Raw genomic sequence first — 13450 nt, forward strand, 5'->3', positions numbered from 1 at the left:
GCTATATCATTAATTAATTCCTCTATCCCTTTTGAAATGCATATAATTAGTATCATGCTCTATTCCCAACTGTTTATCTTTAGTGCTAAAACGAATTTAAATTACCCAATAATTTCAATTATCATTAACACTGCAAAGTGGGAATTTAGTACTATTTACATCAAGGTGTTAATTTGCAAGATATTGAGATGCACTTTACAAAAGGAGTTTTTCTTTTGAATGTGTACATTAGCCAGGCATAGAATAAAAAGACAAAGGAGGCATTGCTACAGATATACAAAACATTAGCTAGGCCACAGCCGAAGTAGTGCGCACAGTTCTGGTCGCCACACTATAGGAAGGATCTGATTGCACTGGAGCGGATGCAGAGGAGATTCACCAGCTTGTTGAGATTGAGTTGAGAAGAGACTGAATAGACTGGGTTTGTTTTCCTTGGAGCAGGGAAGGCTGGAGGAGTCACTTGATTGAGGTATACAAAATTATGAGGGGCATTGACAAAGTACATAGTGATAAACTTCTTTTTAAACAGATGTCCATAACTAGAAGGCATAGACTTAAAGTAAGTCATAAGAGATTTAGAAGGGGACTTGAAGAACTTTCTCACCCAGAGGATAGATGAAATCTAGATCACACTTCTTGAGGTGGTGATGAAGGCAGGCACCTTTGCAACATTCAGATAAACACTTGAAACATTTAAAAGGCTATAGGCCCAGTGCTGGAAAAGCTGATCTGTATAGGTAGGTACTTGATGGCCAGCACAGTCCAGATGGGCTGAAGGGCCTGTGTGTGCTGTGTGATTCTATGAATCTATAATCCACATACATACATAGTGAACACTGACATTACCAACTAGTCACTCTAGGGCAAGTGAACTTTGTGTTAGATCAAATATTTACATCAACATTAAAACATTTAACCTTCTACTTTATGCACAACCTACCCAAGTTTTCAGCTATCACATCGATTTGAAGATATGGAAGGTATCTTTACAGCAGTTCATTTGTTCTGTTGACCACTATGGATAGGGGAAGTTTTGTTTTGATACTGAAGTTCTTCACAATGTTTCAGAACATTGAGCATGGTAAAATAATATTGCTAGCCCAGCATGCATCATTCCAGTTAGGGAGGGATAAACATAATAGATTGGGTAATTAGATTCTACAATATGGTAATTAGCCAATGGTAAAACACAAAAGGTGGTATCAAGCAGCATTTACTCAACAATAACCAGTTCACCAAAGCTCAGTTTAGCTTTGGCCTGGACCACATGGCCCCAACGGCACTAAGTCAGCATTTGACTGCGTGTCAAATAAGAAAACTGAAACCAAATGGCAAACTCTCCATAGGCTGTTGTCACATCTCAGAAGAAAACATTTATGCTCTCTTGTCTCTCCTCTGCCCTCTCATCGGACAGAAGATACAAAAGCCTGAAAGCACGTACAACCAGGCTCAAGGACAGCTTCTATTATAAGACTATTGAACGGTCCCCCAGTACAACAAGATGAACTCTAAACCTCACAATCTACCTCGTGACGGCCTTGCACCTTATTGTCTGCCTGCACTGCACTTTCTCAGTAACTGTAACACTTTATTCTGCATTCTGTTATTCTTTTCCCTTGTATTACCTCAATGCACTGTTGTAATGGGATGATCTGTATGGACGGCATGCAAAATGAAGTTTTTCACTGTACCTCTGTACATGTGACAATAATAAACCAATTTACCAATTTTTACTTGTTAAAGTTAGAGTATTGTGTATGGTTCTGGTTGCCACACTGCACATGGACAGAGAGAGTGCTAAAGCAATTCACCAGGATGTTACAAGGAGAGATTGGATAGGTAGGGTTTGTTCTCACTGGAGGCGGAGGGATGACCTGATAGAGACTTATAAAGTTATAAGGGGCATAAACATGACAGAGAGTCAAAATCTTTTTCCCAGGGCAGAGGTGCCTAGAACTACAGGGCACCAGTTTAAGGTGAGAGGGGATAAATTTAAAGATGACCTAACAGGCAAGTTTTCCACACAGAGGGTGGTAACTATCTGGAAAGAGCTGCCAGAGAAGGTATGGAGGCAGATACAATTCCAATGTTCAAAAGGCATTTGCACAGGAAAGGTGTAGTAGGACAAGAGTCTAATGTGGTCAAATGGGTTCAGCAATAGATAGGCATTATAGTCAGCACGGATGAGGTGAGCCGAAGAGGTCTGTTTCTGAGCTGTACATTTCTAACATTCCATGGTCTGAAATTGTAGGAAATTGCTGAAGAGTCCCTCAGGGTAATGTCCTGGGTCCAACCAGTTTCTGCTTCACTGTGAATTCATAGAGTGCATTAGGGATAGTTTCCTGGAGTAATACATTATGGAACCAACCAGGAAACAAGCTATCTTGGATCTGGTAATGGGTAATGATACAGTCTTAATAAATGACCTCAGAGTGAAACATTCCCTTGGAAACAGGGAACACTGTATGACAGAATCTTGCATTCAGTTTGAGGGGGAGAAGTTAACACAGTTGTTTCTGACTCAAGTAAAGGGTATTACAATGGAAAGAGTACAAAATTGGCTGAAGTGGACTTGGTTGACGGATTATCAGGGAAGACAGATGACAAGCAGCGACAGACATTTAAAGAGATCTCATTCATGACACTCAGTAAAAATGTATTCCAGCTAGGAGGAATGATTCTAAGGGAGAGATGGCCACCCAAGAAAGTTAAGGAGGGTATTAAGTTGAAAGAGCAGCAAGTTGATACAAGGAGGTCATTTTCAGGTTGGCATTCTGTGACCAGTGGATCAGTTCTGGGACCACAATTAATTACAATCTACATTAATGACATGGAAGAAGGAAGCGAATGTACAGCAGACAAATTTGCAGGTAACACATAAATAAGTGGGAAGGCAAATTGTGAGGATACAATCAGTTTACAGAGAGATATTGATAGATTAGCTGCATGGGCAAAACACTGGTAAACAAAGCACAATGTGGGAAATGTGAAGTTATTCATCTTGGAAGGAAGAACAAAAGAACTGAATATTATTTAATGGAGAAAAAAATTGCAGGGATCTGCATCACAAAGAGATTGGGAGGGGCGGGTGTGGATCCTTAGAGGTACAGAGCTTCACAGCACAGAAACAGGCCCTTCAGTCCATCTTGTCTATGCTGGATCTATCTGCCTGCATTAGGCCCGTATATCTCGACACCTTTCCTATCCAGGTACATGTCCAAAAGCTTTTTAAGTGTTTTTTAATCTGCCTCCACCACCTCCTTGAGCAGCTGTTTCCAGATAACCATTACCCTCTTTGTGAAAAACTTACCCCTCAGATCTCCTTTAAAATTCCCCTCTCTCAGCTTAAACGTGTACCCTCTAGGTCTGGACTCCCCTGCCCAGGAAGAAGACTCTGACTATCTAACTTAACTATGCCTCTCTTACAGACGTCCATAACATCATCCCTTAGCCCCCAACATTCCAGTGAGAATAAACCCAGTCTATTCAATCTCTCCTTATAACTGCAGCCCTCCATTGCTTGTGTAGGAAAAGTGCAAGTACAAGTGCAGCAAATATTAGAGAAGCCTAACACAATGTTAATCCTTATTTCAAGGAGTATAAAAGTAGGGAAGTCTGACTGCAACTGTACAAGGAACCAATCAGACCACATCTGTGTACTGTGAACAATTTTGGTCCCGATATTTAAAAATTATTATTTCATTGCAGGCAGTTCAGTGTAGGTTCGCAAAGGCGATCCTGGATATGGAGGCCTTGCCCTGCAAGGAAAGGTTAAACATATTGGGACTCTTGTCATTGGAGTGTAGAAGAATGAGAGGCCGTCTCATTGAAACGTGAAGATGCCCTGTTCAGACAAAATGCTGAGAGGATGTTTTCTATCGTGGGAAAGTTCAGTACCAGAGAGCATGATCTCAGAATTTAAGATTGAGATGAGGAAGAATTTCTTCCCTCAGAGTTTCGAGTCTTTGGAACTCTACCACAGAGGTCTGTGGGGCCAGAGTCCAAGGGTATATTTAAGGAAGAGATAGACTGATTTCTAATTAATAAGGGAGTCAAGACTTATGGGGAAAGCTAATGATTAATTTAAAAAATAAGCAATTTTAGCACAACTGGATTCTATTGGAATAAATTCTTATACATGAATGTATACATACATAGCACAGAAAGAGGCATTTTAGCCCAACATGTCCAACCATGTAAGATTAAGATATCTTTAAGATATCTTTATTAGTCACATGTATATCGAAACACAGTGAAATGCATCTTTTTCGCACAGAGTGTTCTGGGGGCAGCCCGCAAGCGTCGCCACCCTTCTGGCGCCAACGTAGCATGCCCACAACCTCCTAACCCATACGTCTTTGAAATGTGAGAGGAAACTGGAGGACCCAGAGGAAACTCACGCAGACACGGGGAGAACGTACAAACTCCTTACAGACAGCGGCAGGAATTGAACCCAGGTCGTTGGCGCTGTAATAGTGTTAGGCTAGCTGCTACACTACTGTGTATTAATATCCGACAGGAGTCTTTCCCTTATCCTCAAACCCTTTCAGCATTGTCTACTTGTTCATTCCTTTGTCCAGTTATTTAATTTTCCTTTAAGTGAAACTATGTTTCTATCTGTATTCATACCATTCTTTGCAAGATTACTCCACAATTATAGAAAGTAGGAACAGTGACAATCCCTTCATGGGGAAGGTGCAGCGTAGAATACGGTATTGTATGGAATTGGAGAACAAAGCCTAAAGGAAAATAGTCAGCCCACCATATTTCTTTCTGCATCCCTTAGGACGGCACTCATACTGCTGAAGCTGAAAGCTATTAAGTAAAAGGCCAGATTTTGGAAAGCATCCAAGTTTTCTTGGCTCCAGGCACATTGCTGTCGCTGTGCCAGCACAGGACTTAAGGGCACAAATGACTCATCCTTTCATCCAATCTCGCTTTTCAGATTGACTGGATGAATTCAGTAGGTGCTGGCATTGTACATGTAGCATCAGAAGGTACAAGCCTGGTAGAATGGGAAAAACACTGTTTCAGCATATTCTCAAGGCAATAAACACTGGCCCCAAATATTTACAAAATGTATTTCATAACCTGTACAACCAAAATGAAATGTCAATATCCTAGGCTTGAAGTGTTAATCATCTTTGAAAAAGGGTCTAACTCGAGGAAAAAATGACAACTGTTAAATGGATCAGGGGCCTTTTGTAATCAGATTTGGCCCTAAATTCAGCAATGATACATCTAAAATTATACAAGGAAATTTGGGACATTTCATTTTCCAGCTTTAGATTTTAGAGCATATGGATAGCAGAGTCCTGGATGATTTCAAGGTTATGGAGGGAAGAACGTGGAAGGTCAGTCAGAAGCACATAATCTCTAAGCAACATTAGGGATGGACGAGGGTTTCAGTGCACCTGAACTAAAGCAAGGTTGAAGACAATGATGATACAGAGTTAGAAATAAGCCATCTCAGCAAAAATGTGGATGCAACCAAGAAGCTGTTTGGTATTCCCATCATTCAGTAATGGATATTAGACAAGACAACAACAAATCACTGGAGGGGTTGTATGGGGCAGCAGTGAGGGAGAATTGGCACTGTAAGCATACATGAGTAAACTGTTGCTGTTTTTGGATAATATCAATGAAAGACAGCCCACAGAGGAAAAACTGGAAGAGGCTAGTGATCGGGGACTCTATAATCAGAGGCACATGTACATCTTTCTGTGGCCAAAAGCAAGACTCCAGGACATTGTGTTGCCTCCCTGGTACCAGGGTTATGGATGTCTCTGAGCAGGTACAAGACATTCTGAAAGGGGAGTGTGAGCAGCCAGAAGTCGTGGGCCATATTGGTACTAACAAGAGAAACAAAGGACTGCAGATGCTGGAATCTAGATGAAAAACACTATGATGCTGGAGGAACTCAGCAGGCCAGGCAGCATCCATGGAGAAAAGCAGGTGGTCTTCATGAAGTGCTTCATGAGAATGATGTGCTGTTCCTCATGAGGTGCTGTTCGTCATTCCCCCTCTTGGAACCTTGCAGCCTAATGGCATGAACTTTGAATTCTCCCACTTTAAGTAATCCCCACACCCCCCTGCCCACCCCCCCACTGTGCATGTTTTTTTCTTCCCTCTCCTAGCCTCTCTCCCTTTTTTCTATCCCCTTCTTTTTCCTCCTTACCTTTAATCCATCCCCCAGTTATTCTGCTTTGCCCTGCTCCCCCGCACCTGCCTATCACTATCTCTTACTTGCACCTACCTATCACCACCTTGTGCCCACCCTGCCTCCCCTCTTGTCCACCTATCACTGCTCTGCTTTTCCCTCCTATATATTGGGCTTCCCCTTTTCCTATCTTCAGTCCTGAAAGGGTCCTGACCCGAAACATTGACCACCTGCTTTTCTCCACGGATGCTGCCTGGCCTTTCCTCCAGCATCATAGTGTTTGGTACCAACAAGATACGCAGGAAGAGATGAGGTCCTGCCTTGAGAATTTGGGGATTTAGGTAGAAAGTTAAAAAGCAGGACTCCTGGAGTTGTAATCTTAGTATTATTCCCTATGCCGTATGCTAGTGAGGCCAGAAATAGGAAGATAGTACAGTTGAATGCATGGCTAAAGAGCTGGTGAAGGAAGGAGTACTTCAGATATCTGAATCTTTGGGATCTCTTCTAGGGCAAGGGGTCCTGTAGATGAAGGATAGGTTACATGTAAACTGGAGGGAAATCAATATCCTGGAGGGAGGTTTGCTCGAGCTACTAGGGAGGGTTTAAACTCGTATGGCAGGAGATTGGAATTGGAGCAGTAGGTCAGCAGGTAGAGAGATTGAGGACAAGGGGAAAGATTGAGGACAAGGTAATGGTTAAGTCAAGCAAGTCTAATTGCAAAAACAGGGTAGAGCCAGGATAATGAACATGGCAGGAATGATGGTCCGAAGTGTATTTATTTTAATGCATATATAATAGGTAAGGCAGATGAGCTTAGAGCCTGGATTTGTACAAGGAACTCTGATATCGTATCCATTACATAAACTTGGTTGAAAGAAGGGCATGAATGGCAGCTCTACACATGTTTTAGACATGACAGAGAGGGATGTAAAAGAGGCGGGGAGGTTGCATTATTGATTTGGAAGAATACCACTGCTGCACTAAGAGAGAACATCTTGGAGGATTCACCCAGTAAGGCCTTAGGGGTAGAACTCAGAAATAAGAAAGGTGTGATCACCATGGTGGGTATAGGCCTTCCAATAGCCAGTGGGAGCAAGAGGAACATTGACTTCCCAACTTTTGTACTCAATGCCTTGACCGATAAAGACAAGCACACCAAATCCCTTTTTCACTAACCTATCCACCTGTGTCACCATTTTCAGAGAGCTAAGGATTTGCACCCAAAGGACTTTTTGTACATCAATTTCCCCCAAGGCTCCTACCATTTACTCTACAAGTCCCAAGAGAATGTGCCCTCCCAAAGTGCATTACCTCACACTTGTCTGGAATAAATTCCATCTGCCACTGCTCCGCCCAATTTTCCAATTGATCTATGTCCCACTGCATCATTAAACAACCTTGTTACCAATAACTCCACCAATTTTTGTGTCGTCATCTACAAACTTACTATTCACACCCCCTATTTTCTCATCTAAGTCATTAACAAAGCATCAGAAATGCCACATTTGAAGTGCTGTGGAAGAATCTCCCTTCCCAGATATTATTTGTAAATGCATCCGAGAATTAGCAAAGATAGAATTATTAATTCAAAGTTCGACAAAATTAACTATCAGGCTATTAACCAGAATACAACTGTTTTCTGTCAAGTAGCTTTCAAAGAAAGGTTAAATGCTGGATATGAACATGAAAAGGTAATAATTGAAAAATGTAATTATTCTACAATTTATCATTTGAACACTTAGAGTATTGTAAATCTGTCCAGTTCAGCACTTAGGCTGTTATGTACTGTTGCTGAGTGACCTGGGGTGCAAATTTCAATGAAATTAATTGCCAAATCACTAGTAAATCTAAAACTGTACACTCCCTCTCTGAAGAAAGTTGGGAATGAAGGGAGTACCATGGGCAAGAATTCTGAAAGGTGACCTTTTATCACTTTAGCATTAAAGGGATTAGTGACAAATATAATTAAGAAGTAGAAAGGAACTCTAGAAGGTAGGGCCAAGACAGCCAAAGGGAGACTTACCATTAGGTAGGGTGTGGAAGTAAGAAATGTACTACAGCCCAAGATGGAGGGTTTTACAGCTCAAAGGCATCACAAGCAGGGATGGTGGAGCCGATTGGGGTATTTGAGCATGAGAAAGAGAAGAGAATTATAATTCTGAAGCACTGAAGACCTGGAATATGGTGTAGACTTCTGAGCACACAAATGACAGTTGAATGGGATTTTATACAGGCAGCAAAGACTGGAATGAGGCCAACTTAATAGAGGGTAAATGGGTTACTATTTAGAAAGAAAGGTCTGATTATTTACAACCAAATGATGCAAAATGTTATTGCTGAGAAGACTGCAAGTCTTTACCCTTCAAAGAGAGTCATTAAATATCTGTAAGGTAGAACAAGATAGATTCTTGACTAGCAAGGGGACGAAAGGTTACTGAGATATATGGGAATGTGGAATTAAGGTTACAATCAAATCAGCTAAAATCTTATTGAATGATGAAGAATTGAGGGGCCAAGTGACTTAATCTTGCTGGCAATTTGTATGTCCTTTTGTGTGTATATTTAGAAGATCAGTGGTTGGGGGAGATGGTTAGGAGAACATTTAAATACTTGAGCTAGAGGCAAGAATTGCATGCATGAGTATTTATCATCATCACAGGTACTGAGATGAAGGTGGAGATGGGTAACATGGAGGAACAAAGAGACAGGCTTTGTGATGGAAAAGAGGTAAGTTCAGATTTAGGGTCAACTAAGTGACTGAGGCTGTAAACGTTACAATTCAACCCAAGACAGTAGGCAAAAAAGGGGATGGAATCAAAAGCGAAGGAACCGTGCTTCTGGAAACCAATGGTGTCCGAGTTAAAAGTTCTAGCCTTCACTACTAGAATTACTAGGACTAATTTGATGAGAATTATCAGGACACTCAGGAAATAGTTAACCAGAAGTCAAGGATTTCTGGATTAGAAATTCTACCATGCCTCAAGAGAAAGGAAAAATCTCTGCAGAGTACCTGAAGGCCAAGTTCCAACAAAAAGCCTGTGATTTAAAGAATAGATAAAGGTGGGAAAAGCACAAGAGGTCACCAACTTGCTGATAACTATGACATACACAGATTCTTTAGCGCTGTGAAAACCACCTATGGCCCACACAGCTGAGAGCCAAAAATAGGAGAGCTTATCAAGAAAAGAGGTAGTCAGCACTTGCAGAAGGTAGGACTTTGAATAACTCCTCAGTCGTGACCCGGTCTTTACCTCTGTCCAACAGCAAACCAGCATCACTGCCACTCCAGAGTGCTAACGCTAAAATCTACATGATTAATGCCTCACATTGCCGCTCACACACATTCCACCCTCTCCACCGCTACTGTCTGACATAATTTCCACAAGAACTTTATTAGCGTCACAGTTACGTAGCACAGCAACTTGTCCATGCCGACCAACATCCCTATCCAAGCTAGTCCAATTTGCCCAAGTTTGGCCCATGACCCTCTAAACCTTTTCTATCCATGCACCTGTCCAAGTGTTTTTATGGAATGTTATCTCATTGTAAACAATCTATTTGACTGCAGTCCTCAATAATAGCAGGAACTTTTACTGAGCCTAGGATAACAAAACAAAACTAAAAAATGATGCAATAACACCAAAGAGATCCTACTGAAGTATCCATGAACACAAATGGTACAGTGCAAATATAACTATGCAAAGACCTTGTGAATTTTTCGCTAGTTTAAATCGACAAAGCAAGCCTGTGTGATCAGGGCACTTTCACCACAAATGGTTTGCAAAATACATCACAAATCACTGGAAATAATATCTTGCGTACAGCGAATTTGAAAGTGGAAAATGCCAGTTGTGTCCGACAGAATTACTGGATCGTGTATTTGATCCTAAATAAAAAAAATTACCTTTTTCTGCTCCAGCTGGGCCTCCTCTTGGCAGCATCGTCTGCAGTCTGGGTCTAGTTGGTTGAGCCCAAACTGACCAAGGAGGTCACAAGAACTGCAGAGTAAGTTACTGGAAAAGCCAAGTTCTCGGCAGGCTTCGGATGAGAGATCCGCACCACATGTAGCTATCTGAAAACAGAAAACAATGACTAATGATAATATGATCAGTCAACTGGAAATTAATACGTAATACGAAAACAAACAAACTAGATTTCAGACCTGAATTAAAGTAATAAAACAGAAGTGCCACATTGAAAAACTCATTTTTTCCAACTGATCAATGCTACTTGATCACTAGTTTGTGTAACAAACGATATTGCTTAAAGCAAGCCTAGAAAACATTCAAGTTTTGGCTAATAACTGACCATCTCAAACTAGAGTGCTAACTATCTCTGCTCAACAATCAAGAGCATTACCACTGTCAATTTCCCACATTCACATGGACACTGTCACACAAATGCTGTGGCTACCAGAGCCTGGCAGAGGTTTGGAATTCTGCAGTGCGTGGATCTCCCAGTAATGACCAAAACACTTTTACTACCAACAAAGCAAAAGGCGATGGAATGTTTCCTAATTTAAAAGTTGTATGCAGTAACATTAAGTACTACACCATCTTGCACAAGGCATTTAGTGAATTGATACTTTATCCACCATCAATAAACATTCGCCCAGATTGTTTTTCAGTGATCAAAAAGGATTGCCAAATGGCAATTTTCACTCTTAATTATTTTCTGACTGCTAAAAGCAGCAGTGCATCTTCTGAACAATGCAACAGTGACTATACATAGGCAATAAATGAATCATGTTCCTTTTTATCTTAGCAATTTTGTCCAACTACAAAAGCCTTGCAGATATATTCACTTTGAATTTTGGCCACTTCAGCATCCCCACATTTAATTGTTCCATCATTGTCAAACGTGACCTCAGCTGCCAAGGCCTTTAAGTTCTGATGAAGGGTCTCCATGCTGAAATATTAACCTGGGTTCTCTTTCCACAGATTCTGCCTGACCTGCTGGGCGTTTCCAGCATTTTCTGTTTTTATTTCAGATTTCTAACTTCTGCAGTTTTGTTTATTTTTCTAAAGTTCTGGGAATTCCCTCTGTAAACCATCCTGCTTCTTTTCCTGTCACAATCTTCCTTCACATCCAGTTCTTGACCAAGCTCCGGTCATCTGTATCAATATTTCTTTGTACTGCTCTGTGCCAAATTTTTGTTTGCTAACAGTCGTTGGCAGCGTCATGGGCTATTTTGCTATGAAAAGGCACTTTATGAATACAAGTTGCTGTTTATGCATGCCTTTATGCCTTAAACAAAACTAAAAAAAAATTGAGGTATTAAGTGATGGAGATGAAAACATAAAGTGCATTTAAATAGGCCTCACTACATTTGGCACAAGAACAGCTGACTTTCAGCTTCTCTCTGGTTTTGCAAAATTGCCTTGCACATACTTCATATCGCTGTCATGCCAGTCAAGCACAAGAGAGTTTATTGGCACACCTCCACAAAATTTCAGTAGCAATCACTGGAATATAATCAACATAGTTAACCACAGGATGGTTAAAAAAATCTCTTTAATATAACGTATTCCCAATGGGCTGGAACTAACACTCTCCTTATATTTCTCCACCTGATTTTTTGAAAATCTTACCACCAAATTCATGCAGAATATAATATTCAATTCCAAAGGCACCAGTTGAACTTTTAGTATCTATATCAAGAAGCCATTTATACGTCTGTGAATTTCATTAAAAGTAAGCAGAATCTTTTACACAGTATCCTAGTTTTGACTGCGATAAAGTCCCCATTAACTTTCAATCTGCAGTCATAACATCTTTCAGGTATTTGCTGATAAAATTTATCCTATCTCATTGACCATAGGTAATAATGCTTACTTCATAGAACCTGTCAAACCTACTGAATATTTCCAGCATTCCATTTTTAATTTCCATTTTTTGAATATTTGATTTAATTGCATGTGAAGTGTACCGAAGCCTTTGTAATGGCAAGTGCCAAGAAAATGCATTTGTACAATATCTCATTGTACATAAAGCACATATTATAAAAATATACTTTTGTAGCGACTCACCGTCCACGCAAGCGAACCAGCTCGGCAGTTGGGTCACGCGTCGTCAGAGTGGCGAGGCCCAAGATGGCGGTGGGCCTTCGTCGTCCCCGAGCGACGGGGAGAACCCGCGCGTGGGAAAGACTTGATGACGTAGCATATACGTCATTGCTGTTTGGAGTGGGCGGGAACAGTCTCTCTTAAAAGGCCCGCGCAAGGCGGGAAAATAAACCAGTTCTTGTTCTGAAACCCCTTGACAAGCATCTTGTTTTTCACATCGCGGTAGCAACCGCTACACTTTATTATAATATGTACATACTTCTGCAAAGTAGGAACAGCAGTGACCAACTTGTACATAGTCTCATGTTTCTTTTTACATCAATCCAAGTGCACAGATAGGTCCTCAGTTTAACAAGGGAGTACGACAGATAATTGTGCGGCTCGCGAAATAGTGCAAAATGAAAGGCATTAGATTCCTGGGGCACTAGGAATAGTTTTTGGGGAAGCAGGACTTGTTCAGGCTTGATGGATGGCACCTCAACTGACTTGGGTCCACCAACTTGAAAGTTTACTCATGTTGTGGGGTGGGGAGAGGGGACCTTAAACTAATTTGGCAGGACTTTAGGCAAACAGGAGCACTGAAAAGCAGAAAGATACAAAAACGATTGGGTGAGATAAATATCACCAGAACAAGAATTGGAAATCTTTTAGACAAATAGATAGAGAGTACAAGGTCTAAGCTTGGATCACAGTGCATGCACGTAAATACAAGAAGTGTACTTATGTTGGATAACAAGGTCGCAGCAACAACAGACACTTGGCCAATAAAAGGGTGGGCATGTTCCAGATGTCCTTGGATTCATGGTTTTCAGGAAAGATAGAGAAGGAAGGAGAAGTGGTAGAGTAGATAAAGGAAAAAATTGTACTGGAGAGGGGATGTCATGGAACAATCAAGGACTGAATGGGACTATTCTATAGGGCACCAATGAGGCAGAAAGGATATCGAGGAGCAAATTTGCAAGTTACTTGCAGATGTGCACAAAAGCCACAGGGTAGTGATAATAGGATACTTCAACTGTCTAGATATCACCTAGGATTGCAAGGGGACAAAGAATAGGAAGAATTTCTGAAATGTTTTCAGAACTTTCTGAACAGCCTGTTTCTAGTCTATCAAAGACAGCATTGCTGGACTTAGTTCTCCAAAATTAGCTAGGCCAAGCCAAGTAGTAGTGGAGCAACACCAAGGAAACAGCAATCATAATTCTGCAAGATTTAGAATAGCTAT

At 41.0% G+C, this 13450-nt stretch overlaps 1 protein-coding gene across 1 annotated transcript in view; it reads right to left on the reverse strand.

Moving 5' to 3' along the window:
• Nucleotides 1-13450, reverse strand: part of selenof (selenoprotein F) — a 39229-nt gene that overhangs the window by 23868 nt on the left and 1911 nt on the right. The window contains exon 2 of the mRNA XM_052011668.1: nucleotides 10065-10232. Coding sequence (XP_051867628.1) covers nucleotides 10065-10232 — 168 coding nt within the window. The remainder of the gene's footprint in view (nucleotides 1-10064; nucleotides 10233-13450) is intronic.

Source organism: Pristis pectinata, chromosome 3, assembly GCF_009764475.1.
Source record: "Pristis pectinata isolate sPriPec2 chromosome 3, sPriPec2.1.pri, whole genome shotgun sequence".
Lineage (NCBI taxonomy): Eukaryota > Metazoa > Chordata > Chondrichthyes > Rhinopristiformes > Pristidae > Pristis > Pristis pectinata.